Source organism: Saimiri boliviensis, chromosome 13, assembly GCF_048565385.1.
Source record: "Saimiri boliviensis isolate mSaiBol1 chromosome 13, mSaiBol1.pri, whole genome shotgun sequence".
Taxonomy (NCBI): domain Eukaryota; kingdom Metazoa; phylum Chordata; class Mammalia; order Primates; family Cebidae; genus Saimiri; species Saimiri boliviensis.
In genome coordinates, this window is record NC_133461.1 from 92,852,925 (window position 1) to 92,877,788 (window position 24,864).

At 46.2% G+C, this 24,864-nt stretch overlaps 1 protein-coding gene across 1 annotated transcript in view; it reads left to right on the top strand.

Annotated features, from left to right (window-relative positions):
- Window positions 1-2,563: 2,563 nt before the first annotated feature.
- PDGFRL (platelet derived growth factor receptor like) overlaps window positions 2,564-24,864 on the top strand; it is a 65,116-nt gene continuing 42,815 nt past the window's right edge. Inside the window, exons 1-2 of the mRNA XM_003935563.3 lie at window positions 2,564-2,952; window positions 19,413-19,710. Of these exons, the coding sequence (XP_003935612.2) occupies window positions 2,622-2,952; window positions 19,413-19,710 (629 nt within the window). The 5' untranslated portion in view covers window positions 2,564-2,621. The remainder of the gene's footprint in view (window positions 2,953-19,412; window positions 19,711-24,864) is intronic.

The window sequence follows — 24,864 nt, forward strand, 5'->3', positions numbered from 1 at the left end:
GGAAACAGCAGAAGCAGGGAATCTGTGGCGGCTGCGGATGCACAGGCCGGGATGTGTGCTACCAGAGTGTGCTGTTTGTGAGGCCCAAGCAAGGAGAGATAAGCAGGGGCCTGCGAGCTCTAGAACTGAGTCTTGCTAGAGAGCCGCAGAAAGGTTTAAGGGTGAAGTTTTCTAGGGCTTCATTTGAAGATTGGGTTGGTGCAAAAGTAATTGTGGTTTTTGCCATTAAAAGTAATTGCAGTCCAGGCATAACGGCTCATGCCTGTAATCCCAGCACTTTGGGAGGTTAAGGCGAGTGGATCGTGAGGTCAGGAGATCGAGACCATCGTGGTCAACATGGTGAAACCCCATTTCTACTAAAAGTGCAAAAATTAGCTGGGCGTAGTGGCGTGTGCCTGGAATACCAGCTACGTGTGAGGCTGAGGCAGGAGAATCCCTTGAAACAAGGAGTCAGAGGTTGCAGTGAGCCAAGATTGCACCACTGCACTCCAGCCTGGCAAAAGAGCCAAACTCCATCTCAAAAAAAAAAAAAAAAAAAAAGTTATTGCAATTGATCACATTGCCTGGCAAAGAATAAATTGAGGTACAAGAAAGAGGGGTAGGGAGATCCATTAGAGGCTGTGGCTGCACTCCTCGTAAGAGAGGAAAACAACCTGAGCCAGGGCAGTGAAGTTTGACAATGATGGCGTAAGAGGGGCAGACCTGAGCACCCAGTCAGCATGGGGAGGAGAGGGGACGGAGAGGAGGAATCTAGAGGCAACCCCAGGCTCCAACATGGAGTGAAACAGTCAATGCGTGGAGTCAGAATGAAAAGAAATCTCAGGGTGGGGCAGCTTAGGCAGATTCAGCCACTCCCATGTGCATCCTCCAAGTCCTTTGCTCAGAATTCTCCCCAGAACGTGACACACCACGTTGCAGTGGTCTAAATTCTTGTCTGTTCCTTAAAAGGAGTTGTGATACATGGACACAGGGAGGCGAACATCATACACCGGGGCCTGTCGGGGGGTGGGGGGCTAGGGGAGGGATAGCAAGGGGTGGGGGATTGGGGAGGGATAGCATTAGGAGAAATACCTAATGTAGATGATCGGGTGGTGTATGCAGCAAACCACCATAACATGTAACAAACCTGCACATTCTGCACATGTACCCCAGAACTTAAGGTATAATAAAAAAAAAAAGTAGCCTTGATAGACGATGTTTTAACCTTCATATCCATAATAGTAATCACATAGCAAACTCCTGTTGAAAGAATCATCTAGTTCCCTCTCTTAATAAACTAGAGATGCAAAAACCCAGAAGGTTAAGTGACTTGTAAGAGGCGTTGAGAGTTTGTGGCAGTGGCGAGATCTAAAGTTTGGTCTTTTTATTCCCAGACAACTGTTCTCTACACCACAAGGCAAGTGAGTGACACAGCTCGGGCTAGGGCTGGCAACAGAATGTTGAATTTTTGTTTCCTCCTGCACGAAGTGGCTGAGAAGCCCTAGTTTGTTAGAAATGGCAGCACTTCTTCCCTTGGGTGTTTAGGGAGTTCTTTCTTGTTATTTAGAATTGAGCTCTCTTTAATAGCAGTGCCTCGTGCTGAAGGTCAATGAAATGGGCTGCTTCTCACCTGGGGGAACACACACCTGGTATCTCCCCCGTTAGCAAACTGCTCTGAGTCTACCAGCTCAGAAACCCAGCATGGCTCTCTGCAGAGGGGCATGTGAAAGCCTGAATCCTCTGCCCCACTGTTACCGGATAGAGTAGTATAGGTTCTTGGCCTGATGAACAAAAAATTGAACAAAACACCCAAAGTAACAAAAGAAAGACACAGCGAAAAACAAAGTAAGAGAAGTGAGGAAGGAAAGCGCAGACATATTGACAGCGCAGCAATATGCACGTGCTGTGGTGGTTTGCTGCATCCATCACATATTGAAGACAATTCACTGAGTGGGCTGGAGCAAGCCACAAAAGCCTGATCCTCTCCAGATATTTTATGAAGCGAAAAGAACTTGGCAACACCCTTGGGTTCCCTTAAGAGGCCTCCAACTGGTTACACCCTGTGAAGGATTGGCGTAGGGCCAATCAGAGGCTCAAGTGGAAACTTCTGTCTTGTTATCAGAGGAGACAATGTGGCCTGCGTGCGGCCTAATCATGCCTAGAACTGTCTGCACCTGCTGATCTTTTGCTTCTGTGAACCCGCTGCACCTGCTTTTCTCCTGCTTATCCCCCTAGCCCGTGGTTACCCTAATCACCTATTCTCCCGCCTCACCACCACAGCCCAGGTTGTCTGCGCAGTCTCATTTTCCACGTTATTCCTGTAATCGATCTGTCCTTCCACCCTCACCAGCAGTTACAGGGCTGAGTACAGAGCCTATCTCTGGCCAGACACAGAGAAGCAGCAAGAACCCAGGGCAACGGTCCTGTGAGTGAGTGCGAATGGGAGAGAGAAACGGAAAGAACAGAAATATTTAGGGAGCACTTTTTACAGAGCACTCAGGCTCTGCCTGAGGAAGTGGGGCGAGCGCTGGTAACATTTGGACAATCGTGGTTAAACGTGACCCCGTCAGCACCCGCTGGGCCTTCTTGAACTCGGTATCTTGGTGCAAACGCCGAGCTTTGGAGAAATTCCAGGAGCCGCTATGGTGATTCACATTTCGCCCTTCGTCCAACCTCCCCGCGCTGGGAAGAAGCGCTGCGCCCGCGGCTCCGCCAGGGGGCAGGAGAAGTCACATTACAAGGACTATTTATTTTTTTTAATTCCCCAACTTTTCCCCCCAAACTCTGTTCCTCCTCATGAAACCGAATCCTCCCGCTGCGGCGTCCCAGGAGCCCGCCCCTCGCCCGCCGCTTCCCCTGCGCCGCGGCCCCGCGCAGCCGCCGCGCTCCTGCGCCCAGAGAGGTCCGAGGTCCCCGAGATGAAGGTCTGGCTGTTGCTTGGTCTTCTGCTGGTGCACGAAGCGCTGGAGGATGGTGAGTGACTCTGGGCGCGGGGCCACCTGGCTTGTGCCCTGACTTTAGCCGGGACCCGCAGCCCTCGCCGCCTGTCTGCCAGCTTTTGCGCTAACGTTCGGCCTTCGGTGGCTTGACCCCTGCGCCACTGCCTGCCAGATGCACCTGCCCCCTCCTGGTGGGGGTCTCCTTTCCTCCCGCTCTTTCCCTGCCAGGAGAGCCCTCTAGGGAAGGTGGCAGCTACCCCGACCCTTAGGAGCCCCCCAGGACCTCTCCAAGCCCCGCACCTCCTGGCGAACCAGGCATCCCCAGTGAGCGCCTGGTCCAGCCCCCAGTGTCAACGTGTCGGTCTGGGAGGTGGCGCTGGAGCCTCGGATCACTTCCACCTCCCAGCGGCGTGGCCCGGACCTCTACTACTGAGAGCGGGTGCCACCTAAGCAGGGCAATGTCTGATTCCGTTGCAGAGTTCCTACCAGGGGACCTCCTCCTCCCCTTGCAGCCCTGGGTGTGTTTCCTCCACCACCTTGGGCTTGAATCCTACAAGATCTGCCTACAACTTTGAACGAAAATGTCAGTGTATGAAACTTAGAAACGAATCAAAACCCCACAGCTTGTTATATTTATCTAATTGGATGGGAAAAGGAAAAAGTGAAGAAAATGCTTTTTTTTTTTTTTCTGTACAGCATATGGGACCATGTTCACTGCGCGTTTTTGAATGTGTGCCTGCCTGGGTCCACGCTGTTGGGTAGACTTACGACCACAGGGTCAGGTGTTATTTTCTCTCTCTCTCTCTCTCTCTCTCTCTCTCTCTCTCTCTCTCTCTCTCTGTGTGTGTGTGTGTGTGTGTGTGTGTGTGTGTGTGTGTGAGACTGCGATGCGTATATACATTCCTGTTAGCATTTAGATGTTTTGTTTGCTCCACTCACTCCATGGGTCTTATTTGTACAGTACATGTTTCATCTGGGTACATCTGGTATCCTCAAACCTCTCTTGAAATTCCTGGGCATCAGCACAATTTTTGCTTAGATTTAGTGGAAAAGTAGCTTTTGCTGTTATGCAACTTCACGCTGGAGCCAGCTTAACCTGGCTCACATTTTTATCCACTCCTCCATCCTGACCAGTTCCTTTCTTTCCTAGGAAACTATAAGAGTTGCACCCCCCCCCAAAAAAAAACTACAAAAGACAAAAACTCACATCATAGTTTGAAATTTCAAGATAGTTGTGGGACTTGAAGTTGAGCTGAGGGTCCTTAAGCCTAGACCCTTGCTTAATAAAGTGTAGGCAGTGCCTCTATTGGGAGGAGAGTAACTCTTAACTCTGTCCAGAGAGAAGCTAGCATTAGTTCAGTTTGCAAAATGAAATATTAAAATGCTCCTGGCAGGTCTTTGTATGCAACTGCTGAAAAGGCAGAAATGTAGCTTGTGGCATCATTTTTTGAATAGGGCAGGAGATGGCCAGGCAGAATTTCAAATCAGCCATTCCCTTGTTTATACCCAAGTTGCCAGTCTTAGAAGCTCAGGAAGTGGCTTCCATTCTGCCTCCTGGATCTCACCCAGCCCATGTGAGTTTATTACAAACATCTGCCTAAGTAACTTAGCATTTCTTTAAATAAAATGTAATCCATGCAAACAATAAGCATTTACAAGACAACCGGAGAAAGTGAAATAGACTGAATGTAAGAAATAATTCATAAATTTTAGGTGATAATAGCACTGAGATTTTGTTTATGAAAGTACACATATCAACTGGGTGAGATGGCTCACACCTATAATCCCAGCATTTTGGGAGGCCGAGGTGGGCAGATCACGAGATCAGGAGTTCAAGACCAGCTTGACCAACATGGTGAAATCCCGTCTCTACTAAAAATAAAAAATTAGCCCCATCTCTACTAAAAATACAAAAATTTATGCTACTGCACTCAAGCCTGGGTGACAAAGCGAGACTCCATCTCAAAAAAAAAAAAAGTACACACATCTATAATGTATGGACTATTTATGGATTAAATAGTGAACACATCTTCATTAAGTTATGAAACAGTTTGGCTAAACGTATTACGCATGGTTTTTGCTTTTGAGTTGTGTCTTGGGTTGGGCTGGGAGCTACTAAGGAGAGTGGATTACTCAGGAGGCCCTTGCAGTGCTGGTTTCTGATTGGCAGTAGGAATATGCAGCCTGCAGGGCCATCCCAAAGCACAAACTGCAGACACAAAAAACTGCCTTTTTGTTTTTCTGATCACATCTAAAGACAGTCTTTTTTTTATTTTTTTATTTTTTTAAGTTGGAGTCTCACATCTCACTCTGTCATCCAGGCTGGAGTGCAGTGGCACAATCTCAGCTCACTGCAACTTCCACTTCCTGGGTTCAAGTAATTCTCATGCCTCAGCCTCTCGAGTAGCTGAGACTACAGGCGTGTACCACCACAACCAGCTAATTTTCGTATTTTTAGTAGAGACAGGGTTTTGCCTTGTTGGCCAGGCTAGTCTCGAACTCCTGACCTCAAGTGATCTGCCCACCTTGGCCTCTCAGAGTGCTGGGATTACAGGAGTCAGCCACCAGGACAAGTCAAAGATAGTCTTCTAAGTGGAAAAGACTTCCCTGCAAGTGCGTATGGGGGTGAACATCTGGCCTGACCCAGTCAAGTTTGCCGTTCCCAATTCTAAAATGCTTTAATTTTTTGGAAGCAATGTGTTTTCTCCTCATGAAGAAGGGTAGCTGGAAGATCACATAATGCTCAATGGCATGAAAGTGAGGCATGAAAACAGGCAACAAATAGCCCAAGACTCCCCTTTTAGACATTGATCATGGCACCTGATTTTCAGTATTTATATGAAATACACGCCACTGAGTTTATTGATAGGGTGCTTCTATTTTCACATTAAAAAGTATAAAATCATAGGTACTTCCTGACTTCTTTTGATTACCTACCTTTTTATTTTTTTCGAGACAGAGTCTTGCTCTTGTCACCCAGGCTGAAGTGCAGTGGCACAGTCTCTGCTAACTACAACCTTTGCCTCCCGTGTTCAAGCGATTCTCCTGCCTCAACCTCCCGAGTAGCCGGGACTACAGGCGTGCACCTCCATGCCTGACTAATTTTTTGTATTTTTAGTAGAGATGGGGTTTCACCATGTTAGCCAGGATGGTCTCGATCTCCTGACCTTGTGATCCACCTGCCTCAGCCTCCCAAAGTTCTGGGATTACAGGCATGAGCCACTGCATCTGGCTGATTACCTACATATTTTTATTGAATGTCAGGAGCAAACATTGATGCATTAATATTGATTTGTCACTACTGTTTGGTTGAACAACATGAGAACCTTGATCCATGCTAATCTGATCTTCAGTATAACCTGGGTTTATTTTGCATCTGGTGAAGGGGGTTTCTTTCTGGGAGGACTAAAGAGGTTCATTATGGTTGAGGGTCATATAGCCAGATCTCTAAGAAGGTAAAGACAGAGACATAGTGATGGTGATTCTCTAACCAGGAGCCTTTAACACTTTCGGGTCTTCATTTATTCTTTCAAAAAAAAAAAAACGTAAACATTAGTTCAGAAATCTTTAGAATGAAAAAAGAATTCTAAAATTCCTTATTGTTTACTAGTGCAAATAATGCCTGAAGCATGTAGGGTCTTGGCTGGCACGTTTGACATACAAAACAATTTTTTTTTTTTTTTTGAGACAGAGTTTCACTGTTGTTACCCAGGCTGGAGTGCAATGGTGCGATCTTGGCTTACTGCAACCTCCGCCTCCTGGGTTCAGGCAATTCTCCTGCCTCAGCCTCCTGAGTAGCTGGGACTACAGGCACGCGCCACCATGCCCATCTAATGTTTTGTATTTTTTTTAGTAGAGACAGGGTTTCACCACGTTGACCAGGATGGTCTCGATCTGTTGACCTCGTGATCCACCAGACTCGGCCTCCCAAAGTGCTGGGATTACAGGCATGAGCCACCGTGTCCGGCCACAAAACAATTTCTGATACTTAGAATGCAGAAAGAGAAAAGTTTGAGGGTAGGAGAGAGATCTGGTATCTGGTGATCAAAAGATTGATGGTTTTTAAATCTAGGCAAGGATCTAAAACCCTTTCTTTGTGGCGCTCATAATCGAATGGAGAGGAAAGATAATAAAGAAGTAAAGATATAATTTCAGGAAGTAGTAAATGGCATCAAGAATCATTAATCAGGGCAGGGCGTCGTGGCTCACAGCTGTAATCCCAGCAGTTTGGGAGGCTGAGGCGGCTGGATCACAAGGTCAAGAGATCGAGACCATCCTGGCCAACATGGTGGAACCCCATCTCTACTAAAAATGCAAAAATTAGCCAGGTGTGGTGGCACGCATCTGTAGTCCCACCTACTTGGGAGGCTGAGGCAGGAGAATCGCTTGAACCTGGGAGGTAGAGATTGCAGTGAGCCAAGATCGAGCCACTGCATTCCAGCCTGGGAGACAGAGCAAGACTCCGTCTTAAAAAAAAAAAAAAAAAAAAAAGAATCATTAATCAGGATCTACTAGGTTCCTCAGGCTGCTATAGCAAGGTACCATGGACTGGGAGGTTTAAAACCACAGAAATTTGTTTTCTCACAGTCCAGAGGCTTGAAGTCCAAAGTCAGTGCCAGGACGGCCAAGCTGCTTGTAAGATGCTGGGTAGAATCCTTCCCTGCCTTCAGTAGCTTCTGGTTGCGATCAGCAATCCCTTGACACTTTTTGGCTTGCAGCGGCATCACTTCAGTCTCTGCCTCTGTTACCATGTGACCATCTTCTCCCTGTGTTTGTCTTCACATGGCATTTGTGTGTGTGTGTGTGTGTGTGTGTGTGTGTGTGTGTGTTCTCATAAGACTCTCAGTCCTATTGGAGGAGAGCCTGCCCTAATGACCTCATGCTGACTTGATGACATTTGCAAAGACTGTATTCCCAAATGAGGTTACATTCACAGATACCAGGAAGTTAGGACCTCAGCACATCTTTTTGTTTGTTTTTTGAGATGGAGTCTTGCTCTGTCACCCAGGCTGGAATGTAGTGGTGCAATCTTGGCTCCTTGCAACCTCCGCCTCCCAGGTTCAAGCGATTCGTCTGTCTCAGCCTCCTGAGTAGCTGCGATTACAGGCATACACCACCACATCCAGCTAATTTTTGTATTTTTAGTAGAGACGGGGTTTCACTGTGTTGGTCAGGCTGGTCTCCAACTCCTGACCTCATGCTCCACCCACCTCAGCCTCCCAAAGTGCTGGGATTACAGGTGTGAGCACTATGCCTGGCCTTTAGCATATCATCTTACGGGATACAATTCAACCAGTAAGACAGGTGAGACATGGAGAGGACTGAGGGAGGCGTGGGATGCGAGGATGCTGTTAGGATGGACAGCTATAAGCCTGCCTAGAGCAAGGAGGCAAACCCCAGAGACAGCTGAAAGCAAAGCTGTGCACGCCAGGGGCGCAAGTGCGACAGCTTCGAGATGGGCTTGATTCAGTTGCCAGTGTGGCTGTGGCTATGATGTGTGAGACAGGACATGACCAAGCCTTGTCGGGCGTGGGAAAATTTAGGGCTTGCTTCTAGATGAGATGAAAGTCACCAGAGGGTTCTGAACAGAGAAGTACCTATAATTTGATTTCTGAGTTCAAAGGTAGGCGCCGTGGTTTGGATGTGGATTGTCCCCGCCACATCTTACGGTGAATTTTGATCCCCAGTGTGGTGGTGGTGGGAGGTAGGGTCTAGTGGGAGGTGTTTGGGCCTTGGGGGTAGGTCCTTGATGAAGAGATTAATGCCTTCTCTTGGGAATCTGTGAGTTTTCTACTGTTTTCAGCAAGAGCTGTTTGTTTTTTTTGTTTGTTTTTTTTTTTTTTTTTTGTTTGTTTGTTTTTTTGAGACGGAGTTTCGCTCTTGTTACCCAGGCTGGAGTGCAATGGCGCGATCTCGGCTCACTGCAACCTCCGCCTCCTGGGTTCAGGCAATTCTCCTGCCTCAGCCTCCTGAGTAGCTGGGATTATAGGCACGCGCCACCATGCCCAGCTAATTTTTTGTATTTTTAATAGAGACGGGGTTTCACCATGTTGACCAGGTTGGTCTCGCTCTCTCGACCTTGTGATCCACCCGCCTCGGCCTCCCAAAGTGCTGGGATTACAGGCTTGAGCCACCGTGCCCGGCAAGAGCTGCTTGTTAAAAAGAGTCTGGTATCTCCTCCTCCCACCCCACCATGCAATCTCTGCACAGCTAGTTATCCTGGCCCTCTGCCCTGAGTGGAAGCTGCCCGGGGCCTTCGTTTGAAGCAAACGTTGGTTCTGTGCTTCTTGTATGGTCTGCAGAACCATCAGCCAAATAAGCCTCTTTTCTTTATAAACAACCCAGCCCTACGTATTCCTTTATAGCAATGCAAAAGGAACTGACACAGAAAATTGGCACCAAGGAGAGGGATATTGCTAAAAAGATACCTGAAAATGTGGGAGCAGCTTTGGGACTCGGTACTGGGCAGAGATTTGGAAGCGCTTGGAGGGCTCAGGAGAAAATAGGAAGAGGAGGGAAAGTTTGGAATTTCTTAAAGATTGGATATATGGTTGTGACCAAACTGTTGATAGAAGGAAGTGTAGACAGTAAAGTTAGTGCTGACGAGGCCTCCGGTGGAAACATAACTTATTGGGAACTGGAGCAAAGGTCACCCATGTTAGGCCTTAGCAAAGAACTCGGCTGCATTGTGTCCACGCCCTAGGGATTTGCGGAAGGCCAAAGTAAAGAGTGATGTGCTAGGGTTTCCAGAAGAAGACATTTCTAAGCAGCAAAGTGCTCAAGAAGTGGTGGGTGTGGCTATTTTTAAAAACGTAGGATCAAGATTAATTACTGCAGCAAAGGAATGACCTAAAGGTAAAATTTATAATGAAAAGGGAAGCAGAGAGTAAAAGTTTGGAAAATCTAAAGCTAGGCCATGTGGTGGAGAATGAAGAGCATTTTCAGCAGAAGAATCCAAGGGCACAATCGAGAGACTCTTGCTAAAGGAATTAGCATGAAATAAAGGAAATTGTGTGCTAGTAGTCAAGAAAGTAGGAGAAGGCCTTGAAGCCATTTTGGCAATCTTCGAGGAGCCCCTCCCATCCCAGGCCCAGAGACTCAGTAGAATAGAATGGTTTTGAGGGGCACGCCCTGCTGCCTTGTACAACCTGAGGCGGCCACCGCCCCATCCCAGCTGTACCAGTTCTAGCCTTGATTTAAAAGGCCCCAGGTGTGGCTCCAGATGCTGCTCCAGAGGGCACAAGCTCTGAGCTCTGGAGTCCTCCACCGGTTGTCAACTCTGCAGGTGTCCAAATGCAAGAGTGACAGAGGCTTAGCTTCCACTTAGATTTCAGAGGATGCATCAGAAAGCCTGAGTGTGCAGGCAAAAGTCACTACAGGGGCAGAACCACCACAGAGTCCCCACCAGGGCACTGCCTAGGGGAACCGCAGAAATAGAGAGCCACCAGCAGCATGCACCGTCATCTTGGAAAAGACACAGGCATTCAACTCCAATCTGTCAGATCAGCCACGTGGGCTTCGCCCAGCAAAGTCATAGGGGTGGGGTTGGCCAAGGCTTGTTTTTGATTTTCCAGGCTCACTGCAGTAAGGAACTTGCCTCAAGTCTCAGATGAGACTGTGGACTCTTGAGTGGACGCTGCAAGTTAAGATTTTGGGTGGACTGTTGGTAACGGATGATTGTAATTTGCAATATTTGAAAGACATGAGTTTTGGAGGCCCGAGGTAGAATGCTATGGTTTGGATATTTGACCTCCTCCAAACCTCATGTTGAAATTCAATCCCCGGCCAGCTGCCGTGGCTCATGCCTGTAATTCCAGCACATTGGGAGGCTGAGGCAGGCAGATCACAAGGTGAGGAGATCGACACAATCCTGGCTAACACGGTGAAACCCTGCCCCTACTAAAAATACAAAAAATTGGCATGGTGGCGGGCACCTGGAGTCCCAGCAACTCAGGGGGATGAGGCAAGAGAATCACTTGAACCCAGGAGGCAGAGGTTGCAGTGAGCCAAGATCGAGCCACTGCACCCCAGCCTGGGTGACAGAGTGAGACTCCATCTTAGAAAAAAAAAAAAAAAACCACAAGAAATTTGATCCCCACTGCTGGGGGTGGGGCCTAATGGGAGATGTTTGGGTCATGGGGGCAGATCCGTCGTGAATGGCGTGTTGCCCTCCCCGAGGTAATAAAACTAATAGAGTGAACAGCTGTTGCCCTCCCCGAGGTTATAGAGCTAATAGAGTGAGTGTTTGCTACATTAGTTCTCGTAAGAGCTGGTTAAAAGGAGCCTGGCACCTCCCGACTCTGTCTTTTGCTCCATCTCTCTCCACGTGATCTCTGCACATACCCATTCTCCTCCTTCTGCCTTGAGTAGAAGCAGCCTAAGGCCCTCACCAGATGCCCAGTCTTGAATCTTGTGGCCATCAGAACTGTGAGCTCAGTAAACGCTTTTTCTGCGTAAATGATTCAGCCTCAGCAATCCCCTTTTAAAGCAACACAGATGGGTGAAGGAGTCATACAGTGGAAGCCAGGGGCTGCTCAGGAGACAGTGTAAATGTCTGGGTGGTAAGTGGCTTGGTCCAGGGTGGTATCAGTGGATGGAAGGAAAAGAGGCTGCGTTCAGGGGCTATTTTCAAGATGAAGCCAACAAAATTTGTTGGTGGATTGGCTGTGGCTTAGGAGAGAAAAAATTAAAAGAAAAAAAGAAGTGAGACTTGGAGGTTTTTGTCCTGAGTGAATAAAATTGCCGTTTGCTGATTGAGGGAGCATCAGCAAGGAGCAGGTCTGAAGGGGCATCCAGAGGTCAGACATGCTAAATTTGAAATGCTAAATTTTGGACATGCGAACGTTGAGGTGTCTACTAGTCTTCCAAGCGGCCGTGCTGAATAAGCAGCAGGTTATTCAGATCTTGAGTGTAAAGGCAGGGTGAGGACGGGAGCTAGGGCAGCTTTCAGCATGTAAATGCTGCAAGGGTCAGCGGACTGTGTGAGGTCACTTAGAGAGTGGAAGTAGTTAGCGAGGAGTGACCAGGCAGGGAAGGAGAATGTAGCGCTGCCAGAGACTGAAGAGTTCTTAGTGACCCCAGAGGAAAGCCAGGACAGCGCAGGGTCCTGGGAGCCACGTGAATCAAGTTTTTCAAGAAGAGAGTCATCAGCTGTGTTCTAACAGGTGTTCTGGAAAATGCTTCAGATGGAGGTATTTATCCTGGCATCGAAGGATCTAATTCTCAGAAACTGCTATTTGATGGTTTTTTAAATGATGCTTTAAACAGTGATAGTGTTACCAGAAAGGGGTCCTGATCCAGACCACAAGAAAGGGTTCTTGGATCTCAAGCAACAAAGAATTCGGAGTCCATAGAGTAAAGGGAAAGCAAATTTACTAAGAAAGTAAAGGATGTAAGAATGGCTTCTCCATAGGCAGAGCGGCAGCACGGGCTGCTCAGCTGCACAGACCTACTGTTACTTCTTGATTATATGCTAAACAAGGGGTGGATTATTTGAGTTTCCTGGGAAAGGGATGGGAAATTCCTGGAACTGAGGGTTCCTCTCCTCTTTAGACTATATAGGGTAACTTCCTGATGTTGGCATGGCATTTGAAAACTGTCATGGCGCTGGTGGGAGTGTCTTCTAGCATGCTAATGTATTACAATTAGCATGTCATGAGCAGGGGGGATGACTAGATATCATGTTTGTCGCCACCTTGGTTTCGGTGGGATTTGGCCGGCTTCTTTACTGCAACCTGTTTTATCAGCAAGGTGTTTGTGACCCGTATCTTGTGCCAAACTCCTATGTCATCCTGTGCTGAAGAATGCCTTAACCTCCTGGGAATGCCACCCAGTGGGTCTCATCCTTATTTTTTACCCAGCCCCTGTTCAAGATGGAGTCTCTCTGGTTCGAACACCTACCAGCAGTAGGCAGGCTTTTTGGAGTGAGGTTCTCGAAAGGAATAGAAAAAGGAAGGGCTCCTACATCATGCTGCCATTTTCCTCTCCCTACTGTGGCTTTCCCACCTTCTCAGCTTCGCTCTTGGAAAAGTGTGTGTGTTCCTGTGGGGTGTTTCATGAAAAATGGAAAAACGAGAGTGGTGTCTCTGAGTTTATGGAACTGATTGGAGGCAACTGAGCGGCTCAGAAGAATGTATGTTGTGGTTAGTGGGGTGCTACTCTTAGAGCTGACCTTTCCCCTTTACTGCCCATCAGGGAGGAGAAAACCAAGCAGCTCTAGCACTTGGATATTAATGACTGTGCTTAACAAGAAATCTCATCCAAGCTGCAGTCAATGATTCTTCTAATGAATTTATTTTCTCCCCTGACACAGTTCTATTGAATTAGAAAGGTTCATAGGTCACTTTTGATTAATAAGATTTGATTGTTTCTCAGTTAATGAATAATCATGGTCCTTTGTCCTGCTTCCTTCTTGCTTTGTAACATTTGTTTATTTATCTTGGAAATCAGGGTTTTGTTTTTTTGGTTTTTGAGGCAGAGTCTTGCTCTGTTGCCCAGGCTGGAAACCTCCCTCTCCCAGGTTCAAGCGATTCTCATGCCTCAGCCTCCTGAATAGCTAGGAGTATAGGCATATGCCACCATGCCTAGCTAATTTTTTTGTGTATTTTTTGGAAGAGATGGGGTTTTGCCGTGTTGGCCAGGCTGGTCTTGAACTCCTGGCTTCATGTGGTCCACCCTCCTTGGCCTCCCAAAGTGCTGGGATTATAGGCATGAGCCAACACACCTGGCTGGATATGCGGTTTTGACCAGCATCTCCTCGCTGGGGGGATCCAATGTGTGCCTTGGAAATGCATCTCCAGCTCTTCCAGAAAGATGAGGCTCGCATCCCCAGCATCAAGTTCTGTTTGGCTTGGAACTCCATGACACATCAAAGAATCTCATGGTGCATGAGACTTGTGCAAATCAAATGAAATTGCAACAATCTGCTAATCTCTAAGTGGATGGCAAGGCAATGGCATGAGCCAGAGAAAGCTCTAGACTTAGAGTCAAAGGGTCTGGTTTTTCACTACCTTCTTGATGACCTGGAGTGAACTACTCAGCATCTATAGATTTAAAAGTATAACGTCTGCTTTATCTCAGCAATAAGTTTATCATAGAGCTGTCACATGACAACCATAAAACAAATAGCACTTAGCTAGCACTTACTATGGGTCAGATGCTAATTTCAGCATTTTTGACATGTTATCTCATTTAATTCCCACAATAATTATGGTTATCATGAGGTAGTTATTATGACCATATCATTCTCAATTTACAGATGTGAAAGCTGAAACAGAAAAGGGCAAGTAACTTCCCAAGGTCATGCAGCCAGTAAGAGGCAGGCCTGGACCTGAAATTAATAATAGTTTGTGAATTTTGCCACCTATTTCTCTAGAAAATATACAATGCAAATAGTCTTAAAATGCAATGGTAATGGACTTTGACTTTATCTATAGTATGAATTCTTTTATTTTTTTTACATCTTGGAGATGACTTGGCCTCCTGAATAGCTGGACTATTGGCGCATGCTGCCATGCCTGGCTAATGTTTTTTGTATTTTTTGGAAGAGATGGTGTTTTGCAGGTCTTTGAAAAATAACCACTTGACATAGGTAGGCTGAAGAGTCATATTCTTTTCTTTTCTTTTTTTTTTTTTTTTAAGATGCAGGGTCTCGCTGTGTTGCCCAGGCTGGAGTGCAGTGGTTATTCACAGACGCGATCCCACTACTGATCAGCACCAGAGTTTTGACCTGCTCCATTTCTGACCTGGGCCAGTTCACCCCTCCTTAGGCAACCTGGTGGGCCCCCACTTCCGGGAGGTCCCATATTGATGCCGAACTTAGTGCGGACACCCGATTGGCATAGCGCACTACAGCCCAGAACTCCTGGGCTCAAGTGATCCTCCAGCCTCAGCCTCCTGAGTAGCTGGGACTACAGGCATGCGCCACCTCGCCTGGCTAGTCATATTCTTTTAAAATTTAGACATGGGATTTGGGAGGTCTCCATTCCAGGACTGTCTGTGTATCTGTGGGGCCACTAGGCTGGCTCCTTTAATTTAGCATCGTTACCATCAAACCATAGGCCAATTCTGTGTTCAGGCAGCTGGACCAACTATACAGTTAGTTCAACTGGTGGGCTATTTGGTCAAAAGGTCAAATTATGTTGCATATATAACAGTAAATATTTGGATACATAATCTTCATAATCAGATAATCTGATGTTCCTGGGTAACATAGACACATAAGATCTGATAGCTTAGAAGTCAGAAAAGTAGCTGTTTGTCTAAATTCCATAGCATTTACAAATGGTTATTGTTCTGATAACTTGAATTCCTGTTATGTGATACAGAGAACACCAAATTAGACATTAATTCAGAGGTTCATTAATCTCATAGGCATTAAAGGATTTATGGGGCACAGATTACTTGGACATCATTCTTTTTTTGAGACAGAGTCTTACTCTGTCTTCCAGACAGGAGTGCAGTGGTGCATTCATAGCTTAACTTAAACTCGGAGTCCTGGGCTCTAGTGATCCTCCTGCCTCAGCCTTCATGCATGTGTTAACACACTCAGCTTTTTTTTTTTTTCCTTAATTTTTGTAGAGATGAGGTCTTACCACGTTGCCTAGGCTGGTCTTGAACTCCTGGCCTCAAGCAAACCTCCCACCTTGACCTCCCAAAGTGGTGGGATTACAGGTGTGAGCCACCATGCCTGGCCTATTATTTTCTATCTTAAGGAAAAAAACTGGCTGGGTGTGGTGGCTCATGCCTATAATCTTAGCACTTTGGGAGGCTGAGGCGGGCAGATCATAAAGTTAGGAGATCAAGATCAGCCTGGCTAATGCAATGAAACCCCGTCTCTACTAAAAATAGAAAAAAATAGCCAGACATGGTGGCAAGGGCTTGTATTCCCAGCTACTCTGGAGGCTGAGGCAGGAGAATTGCTTGAGCCCAAGAGTCGGAGGTTGCAGTGAGCTGAGATCTTACCAGTGTACTCCAGCCTGAGTGAGAGAGCGAGACTCTGTCTCAAAAAACAGAAAAACCTGTAACTTCTAGCTTGTTGCAGAGCTGAGGCTTGTGCTTCATAATTGATGTTGTTGGATTATTGTACTTGTGTTGATCTGACACAGTCCCAACGGTTGCACTGCTTTTCCTTCTAGGAGGCTGGGAGCGTGTGCATGGGAGCCACTGTCTGTCCCTGCCTATCATTAGAACCAGGGGTGATAAACCACATGTGCAGGGTGAGCAGAATCATGGGCAAATAGCAGATTCAACAGCAGATGTTGGGGGTTCCGCCTGGAGACTAGTGTTCAAGGTCAGATTGAGAATGTTCAGTAAGGTCTGTAACCAAGATGAGGCTTCGTAGAGGAAGGAAGGGAAATAAGAAGAGACTCGGGCCTAAGAGAAGACAGAGGTCACAGAAAAGAGAGCAGGGCTCAGGGACTGAGGCGTAGAAGCCCAAAGAATGTGTTCTGGATGTTCACACTGAGCCAAGAGTTCCCAAGGGCAGGATTAGTTCTAGAGTCAGGGCTAGGCCGAACTAAGAGTGGAGACCACGTGACTCCTGTTTCACAGGTCAAAGGGAAACACACAAAGAAAACCAAATTCATCATTACACAGTTGATTCCAAATCAATTGCATTTATTGCATTCTTTATTATTCTTTTCTCCTGATCCATCACATTTTCCATTTTTTTTTTTTTTTTTTTTTTTGAGATAGAGTCTCGCTTTGTCACCCGGGCTGGAGGCAGTGGCATGATCTCAGTTCACTGCAGCCTTTACCTCCCGGGTTCAAGCAATTCTGCTCAGCTTCCTGAGTAGCTGGGAGTAAGTACACGCGCCACCATGCTCAGCTAATTTTTTGTATTTTTAGTAGAGATGGGGTTTCACCATGTTAGCTAGGATGGTCTTGATCTCCTGATCTCGTGATGATCGCCTGCCTTAGCCTCACAAAGTGCTGGGATTACAGGCATGAGTCACTGTACCTGGCACATTTTCCCATTTTCTACAAACACCCTATAATTCTCTCAATTGGCCAAGGGCTGTGTGGTTATTTATTCAAAATATGTACAGAATGTTTATCTCCATGTAGTGAAATGAGCACTTTGGAATGGGAATAGGAACCCTGCCTTCTGCCCTCACATTCTTCCACTAACCAGCTGAATGACTTTGTATGGTTTATTCAGCTTTTCAGGGCCTCCTTTAGTTTTTAAATCTGCAGCATGAGGACTGGACCTAAATGATCTCTAAGGATCTCATAAGTTTGAACAATTTGTAGTTCTATGGGAATCTATCACAGTGGCCTTTGAGCTTCTGCAGACGGATGGTCAGACTGAAACTCAACAGTCCCCTTTTTCTTTTGCTTTCTTTCTTTTTTTTGGAAATGGGGTCTCACTGTCACCTAGACTGGAGTGCAATGGCTCAGTCTCGGCTCACTGCAAGCTCCACCTCCTGGGTTCAAGCAGTTCTCATGCCTCAGCCTCACGAGTAGCTGGGACTACAGATATGTGCCACCACGCCTGGCTAATTTTGCATTTTTAGTAGAGATGGGATTTCACTGTGTTGTCCAGGCTGGTCTTGAACTTGTGACCTCAAGTGATCTACCTGCCTCGGCCTCCCAAAGTGCTGGGATTACAGACATGAGCCACCACGCCTGGCCCACAGTTCCCGTTTCATTCTTGTTGAGTGGACACCACTACATGACTGCGAGGGGCTTAGCTGAGATTTTTGGAGTCCATTGGCTTGCCAGGGGCAGAACACTGGGGGCACCGTTCCCTGGGTGCAAGCAGTAAGGGGTGCCTTATTTATAGGGAAGGCAAAAACAACAATAAAAGCAAGCAACTTAAAGTGAGTAAGCCTTTTTTCTTTTTTTTGAGGCAGAGTCTCACTCTTGATGCCCAGGCTGGAATACAATGGCAAGATCTTGGCTCACTGCAAACTCTGTCTCTCAGGTTCAAGCGATTCTGCTGCCTCAGCTACCTGAATAGTTGGGATTACAGGCGCCTGCCACCACACCCAGCTAATTTTTGTATTTTTAGTAGAGATGAGGTTTCACCACGTTGGCCAAGGTGGTCTCGAGCTCCTGACCTCAGGTGATCCGTCTGCCTCTGCCTCCCAAAGTGCTGGATTATAGGTGTGAGCCACCATGCCCGGCCAGTCAGTGCTTTTTATTATCACTCTTTGCCCGCAACTCTCAACAATGTTGATGATAAAATACTCCTTGCCCAAAGATATTTTGTTGATGAAATTTTAAATCATTGCTACAATTACAGTTGAGTTTTAATAATTTATATGTAAGTTTCAGATTCGTATACATTTAATACTTACTCTTTAATAATAAACGTTGTATTCTAACGAGACATCGCCAGGCCCTGACATATGTAATCTCCACTTTATCATTTGTTTTGAGAGAAAGTTCATCATGGTTCAGAATCTTGGCTGGGCACAGTGGCCCACACCTATGATCATAGCACTTTGGGAGTCCTAAGTGGGAGGATTGCTTGAGGCCAGGAGTTCAAGACCAGCCTGGGCAACATAGCAAGACCTCATCTCTTTTTTAAAAAATTAGCTTAGCATGGTCTCACATACGTGTAGGCCTAGCTACTCAAGAGGCTGAGGCAGGAGGATCACTTGATCCCAGAAGTTCAAGGCTGCAGTGAGCTAGGATCATGCCATTGCACTCCAGCCTGGGTGACAGAGTGAGATTCTGTTTCTAACCATAAACGCCAAATCTTTTGTGTGCACTTTCAGCACAGCTTGTGTCTCCAGACCCTGTGGAACTATGTTTCCGTGTTAAAACAGTAGAATGAAATTGAACAATGATAACATAGAGATTGCAAAGTAAAGAACCAGTCTTGAATGGCTTCAGTTCTGTTTTGTGTGATCCTTTGGAGACTGTGAGACAGTGTGAACTACAGGCAATAATATTTTTGTTTTCTAAGGGCAAACTTCAGCTCATATAGGAACTATTTTGCTGAATTTAATAATTTCTTTGGAGCCAAAATATATTCCTTTTTAATTATTGTTTTAAAACTAAAGAGTCAAAAAATGATTATTACATGACTTCTACTGAAAACAATGTTGACATATGAGGAGGGGATAATTAAAAAGTTATCTTCTCTGGAGTTATCTAAAAGTGATTGGGGCTGGCCATGGTGGTTCATGCCTAAGTAATCCCAGCACTTTGGGAGGCCAAGGCAGGTGGATCACCTGAGGTCAGGAGTTCGAGACCAGCCTGGCCAACATGGTGAGACCCTGTCTCCATGTCTCTACTAAAAATACAAAAATGAGTTGGGTGTGGGAGTGGGCACCTGTAATCTCAGCTACTTGGGAGACTGAGTCAAGAGAATCACTTGAACCTGGGAGGCGGGGGTTGCAGTGAGCTGAGATCACACCACTGAACTCCAGCCTTGGCAACAGAGTGAGAATCTGTCTCAAAAAAAGAAAAAAAGTTCTTGGCCTCAAATATTCTGAGGATGCTGTTACTCTAGCCCATTTCTCCCTCCTTGCATTTGTGCAGTTACTGGCCAACACCCTCCCAAGAACAAGCGTCCGAAAGAACCAGGGGAGAACAGAATCAAACCCACCAACAAGAAGGTGAAGCCCAAAATTCCTAAAATAAAGGACAGGGACTCCACGTATTCAACACCAAAGACACAGTCTATCATGATGCAAGTGCTGGATAAAGGTCGCTTCCAGAAACCCGCCGCTACCCTGAGTCTGCTGGCCGGACAAACTGTAGAGCTTCGATGTAAAGGCAGTAAAATTGGATGGAGTTACCCTGCGTATCTTGACACCTTTAAGGACTCTCGCCTCAGGTAAGCGTTTTTGTTTTTGTTTTTGTTTTTAACTGTATAGGGTTGAGGATTTGTAATAGTTAACAAAAACCCTTATTAACTATTATTTTTATTTTATATTTTATTTTTCTTTGAGACAGTTTTGCTCTTGTTGCCCAGGCTGGAGTGCAATGGTGTGATCTCAGTTCACCATAACCTCCGCCTACCAGGTCCAAGTAGTTCTCCTGCCTCAGCCTCCCAAGTAGCTGGGATCACAGCCATGCATCACCACACCTAGCTAATTTTTGTGTTTTTAGGAGAGACGGGGTTTCTTCATGTTGGTCAGGCTGGTCTTGAACTCCCGACCTCAGGTGATCTCCCGCCTTGGGCTCCCAGAGTGCTAGGATTACAGGCGTGAGCAACCATGCCTGGAGTTAACTATTATTACACATTGTTTCTGACATGTACCATTTTACTCTCATAGATTATAAACATAGAAGCTCAAAGAGCAAAAGTCATAGATTTTATTTCTTTACCCAGTTAAAAAAAAAATTGCAAATCCTACCAACATTGGTTGAAAGAGTGGAATTTTGTAGGAAGCCATGTGATAAAACCATCTGACAATTTTAAATGTATGATGAGTAAAATTTTATGGGAAGCCAAAATTTTATAGAAAACTATTATGCATAGAGATAGATGTTTAAAAATTCATATTGTGTGGCCAGGTGCAGTGGCTCATGCCTGTAATCCCAGCACTTTGGGAGGCCTAAGCAGGCAGATTATTTAAGGCCAGGAGTTCAAGACTAGCCTGGCCAACATGGTGAAACCCCATCTATACAAGAAATAAAAATTAGCCAGATGTGGTAGCACACGCTTTTAATCCCAGCTACTCTGGAGGCTGAGGCAGGAGAGTCGCTTAAACCTGGGAGGCAGAAGTTACAGTGAGCCAAGATTGCACCACTGCACTGCAGCCTGAGTCAGCTTCACTCCAGAGCGAGACTCTGTCTTAAAAAAAAAAAAAAAAAAAAAAATTAAATTAATGGACTCAATGTTTTATGTTGTTTTTAAAGTAATCATAATGAAAACTAAAATGGCCTAACAGGAGATTTCTGTGAGCAACTTGACCAGATTATCAACTTCAACTACTTTTCAACTGCTCCTGATTATTTTTACTTTCATAAATCTATGATTATTGTATTCAGAGGCCTCAGCTGGTAAGATGACCAATGATTTCCCATGTTTGAATGAGTACCTTCAGGAGGCTGGGCTTCTGGACCAGGAAGTGTGGTTAAGTTGGTGAAAGCGGCAAGTGTGAGAAGAAAGAAAGAAACATGTACTTCCCAGGGAGCTCGGGGGAACCTGAGCACAGACTGTGATTAGGGAGGCGTGTATCGGTTTAGAGTCCTGTGCACCTTGGCGAAGTCTCCTAAACTCCTCTGGGTCTCAGTTTTCTTACATGTAGAATGAAGGGTAGGGGGTGAAATCATCTCGAAGATTCATTCCAACCCTATTTCTGTGTACAATGGAGAAATACAGTGGATAACAGTGGTGAAATATCAGATGTTGTCTGAAATGACTAGAAGGGGAGAAAGAAAGGCTGCAGGCTAGGCGCAGTGGCTGACATCTCTGATCCCAGTACTTTGGGAGGCACATCAAGAGATCGGGACCATCCTGGCCAACATGGTGAAACCCCATCTCTACTAAAAGTAGAAAAATTGGCTGGGCATGGTGGCAGCTACCTGAAGTCCCAACCACTTGGGAGGCTGAGGCAGGAGAATCGCTTCAACCTGGGAGGTGGAGATTGCAGTGAGCCGAGATCATGCCACTGCACTCTAGCCTGGCAACAGAGCAAGCCTCAGTCTCAAAAAAAAAAAAAAAAAAAAAAAAGGGCTGCAGAGGGCAGGTATTGCAGACTCTGCACATTCATAACATATTCATATTTCCACACAAACTCCATTTCTGCAGAAATTCATCTCCCTCAAGGACGTCATTACCCACTTGTTTATCCAACCAGAAGATGGGAAGCATCCGTGCCTCCTCCCTCTCTCCCGCATTCTCTACATCCAATCGGTCACCGAATTAAGCCAATTCAGCCTTCACTTTTACATTTCAAAATTCTGTTAGTTTGGTGCAAAAGTAATCATGGCTTTTGCCATCAAAGTAATGATGAAAAACCACTATTGCTTTTGCACCAGCCCAATATACGACTCTATTTCCTATTCATAGAAATCGAGCCTTCTTCCAGGTATGGAAATCTGTCTGCTTTCCATTCCTGGAGTCACTGTCCCCTGTCTCACCAGCTCTCCCGTCTCTGATGCTGTAGTCACCATGTCTGGGCTAGGGCTTCTCACTGCAGCTAGAGCAACACTTGAAAGTCAGAGTGGGCTGGGTGCCGTGGCGCACACCTGTAATTCCAGCAGTTTGGGATGCCAAGGCGTGTGGATCATGAGGTCAAGTGATCAAGACCATCCTGGCCAACATGGTAAAACCCTGTCTGTACCAAAAATACCAAAAAATTAGCTGAGCATGGTGGTGTGTGCCTGTAGTCCCAGCTACTCCAGAAGCTGAGGCAGGAGAATCACTTGAACCTAGGAAGTAGAGGTTGCAGTGAGCTGGTGACAGAGCGAGACTCGATCTCCAAAAAAAAAAAAAAAAAGAGTGGAGCATGTGGCTCCCCTACTCATCACTCAGTGGGTTCCCTTGGGGATAAAGTCCAACATCCTGACATGACAGTGAGACCCTCCCTGACCTCTGCCATCTCTCCGGAGTCACCTCTAATCTCTCAGTCAGTCACTGCTTTCCCTGCCCTGGGCTCCTGTGAGATTCTCGAAAGCACCAGGTTCCCGAAACCTTAAAGCTTGCTGCTTTCATAGCCAGGATCACTCTTGGACCCCTCATCTCTGGGCTAACCCCAGCCCGAGCATCACTTTGTCTGGGAAACCCATGCAGGCCTCCCCAGCTGTGCGTTCCCACAGCACTTGATGCTCCCTCTTGCCAGCTTTCTTCACACTTACTGCTTTTATTTTCTGTTAACATCTGTCTTTTTCACTGAGACTTAGCTGAGTGGTTGGCGGTTAGCTTTCTCTGTTGAATGATTGACTGACAAGCACCCCTGATACATTTGCCCTTCTCAAAAACACACACACACACACACCCCTACACACACGCCTTGGAGAATAAATAAAATACGCGTATAAGTAATATTAATCCGTCTACTTATCTCTCTTATCCTCTTGTATTAAGACATCTTTCACATTTTTATTCTGCCTTGACCCTCTAGCATCTTGGATATGTTAGGATAGAGTCATTCTTAAGGTTCAGTGGGCTGCATAGGGAGTGGAGAGGGAGGGAGAAAGTGAATCCATTCTTCCTGTTTGCCCCTCCACACTTGAAGTGCATGTGTGTAATTGAGAATGTATGGATATTCTGCTTGGAACAAATCTGGAAAGACTTAATACTACATATATTTGTGTGGTAAAAAACACATAACGTAGATTTGCCCTCTTAATAATTTTGAATGCCAGGCACAATGGCTCGTACCTGTAGTCCCAGCACTTTGGGAGGCCAAGGTGGGTGGATCGCTTGAGCCCAGGAGTTCAAGACAAGCCTAGGCAACACGGCAAAACCATTTCTACTAAAAAGGCAAAAAAAAAAAAAAAAAAAAAGACCAGGCGCAGTGGCTCAGGCCTGTAATCCCAGCACTTACGGAGGCCGAGGCGGGTGGATCACGAGGTCAGGGGTTTGAGACCAGCCTGACCAAGATGGTGAAACCCTGTCTCTACTAAAAATACAAAAATTAGCGAGGTGTGGTGGTGAGCACCTGTAGTCACAGTTACTCGGGAGGCTGAGGTAGAGAATTGCTTGAACCCGAGAGGCGGAGTTTGCAGTGAGCTGAGACAGCGCCACTGCATTCCATCCTGGGCAACAGAGTGAAATTTTGTTTGAAAAAAAAATTTTAGGCCGGGCATGGTGGCTCAAGCCTGTAATCCCAGCATTTTGGGAGGCCGAGGCAGATGGATCACGAGGTCAAGAGATCGAGAACACCCTGGTCAACATGGTGAAAACCCGTCTCTACTAAAAATATATATTAAAAAAAAAAAAGCTGGGCATGGTGGCACATGCCTGTAATACCAGCTACTCAGGAGGTTGAGGCAGGAGAATTGCTTGAACCCAGGAGGTGGAGGTTGCGGTAAGCCAAGATCGCGCCATTGCACTCCAGCCTGGGTAAAAAGAGCGAAACTCCATCTCAAAAAAAAAAAAAATTTAACTGTTTTGACTCGTGGTACATGCCTGTAGTCCCAGCTACTTGGGAAACTAAGGTGGGAGGATCACCTGAGCCCGGGAAGTCAAGGCTGCAGTGAGCCATGATCACACTAGTGCACTGCAGCCTGGGCAACAGGAGTGAGACTATCTAAAAAAAAAAAGAAAAAAAGAATAATTTTGAAGTGTACCGTATTGTTAACTATAGGTGCACATTGTTGTATAAGAGACCTCTAGAATGTTTTCATCTTGGATGCCTGAAACTCTGTGCCCACTGAAATCCTTGTCTCCTGGCACTCTTTCCTGGCAGTCACTTCGCTACTGTCTTTTCTATGAGTTTGACTACCCTAGGTACCACGTATAAATGGAGCATGCAGCGTAGTTGTCTTTTTGTGACTGGCTTATTTCTCACAGCATCATGTCCTCAAAGTTCTTTGATACTGCAGCTTATAAAGCAGTTTCCTTTTTGTTTAAGGCTGAGAAATATTGTATGTATATACTACTTTTTTCTTCTTGAGACAGAGTGTTGCTCTGTCACCCAGGCCGGAGTGCAGTGGGGTGATCACTGCTCACTGCAACTTCTGCCTCCCGGGTTCAAGTGATTCTCCTACCTCAGTCTCCCAAGTAGCTGGGACTACAGACACATATCACCACATCCAGCTAATTTTTGTATCTTTGGTAGAGACAGAGTTTCACTGTGTTGGCCAGACTGGTCTCAAATTCCTCACCTCAAGTGATCTGCCCGCCTCAGCTTCCCGTAAGTGCTGGGATTACTGGTGTGAGCCACCATGCCCAGCCTATACTATGTCTGTTTTGTTTGTTTTTGTTTGTTTTTCTGAGGCTGAGTTTTGCTTTTGTTGCCCAAGCTGGAGTGCAGTGGTGCTATCTTGGATCATTGCGACCTCTACCTCTTGGGTTCAAGCAATTCTCCTGCCT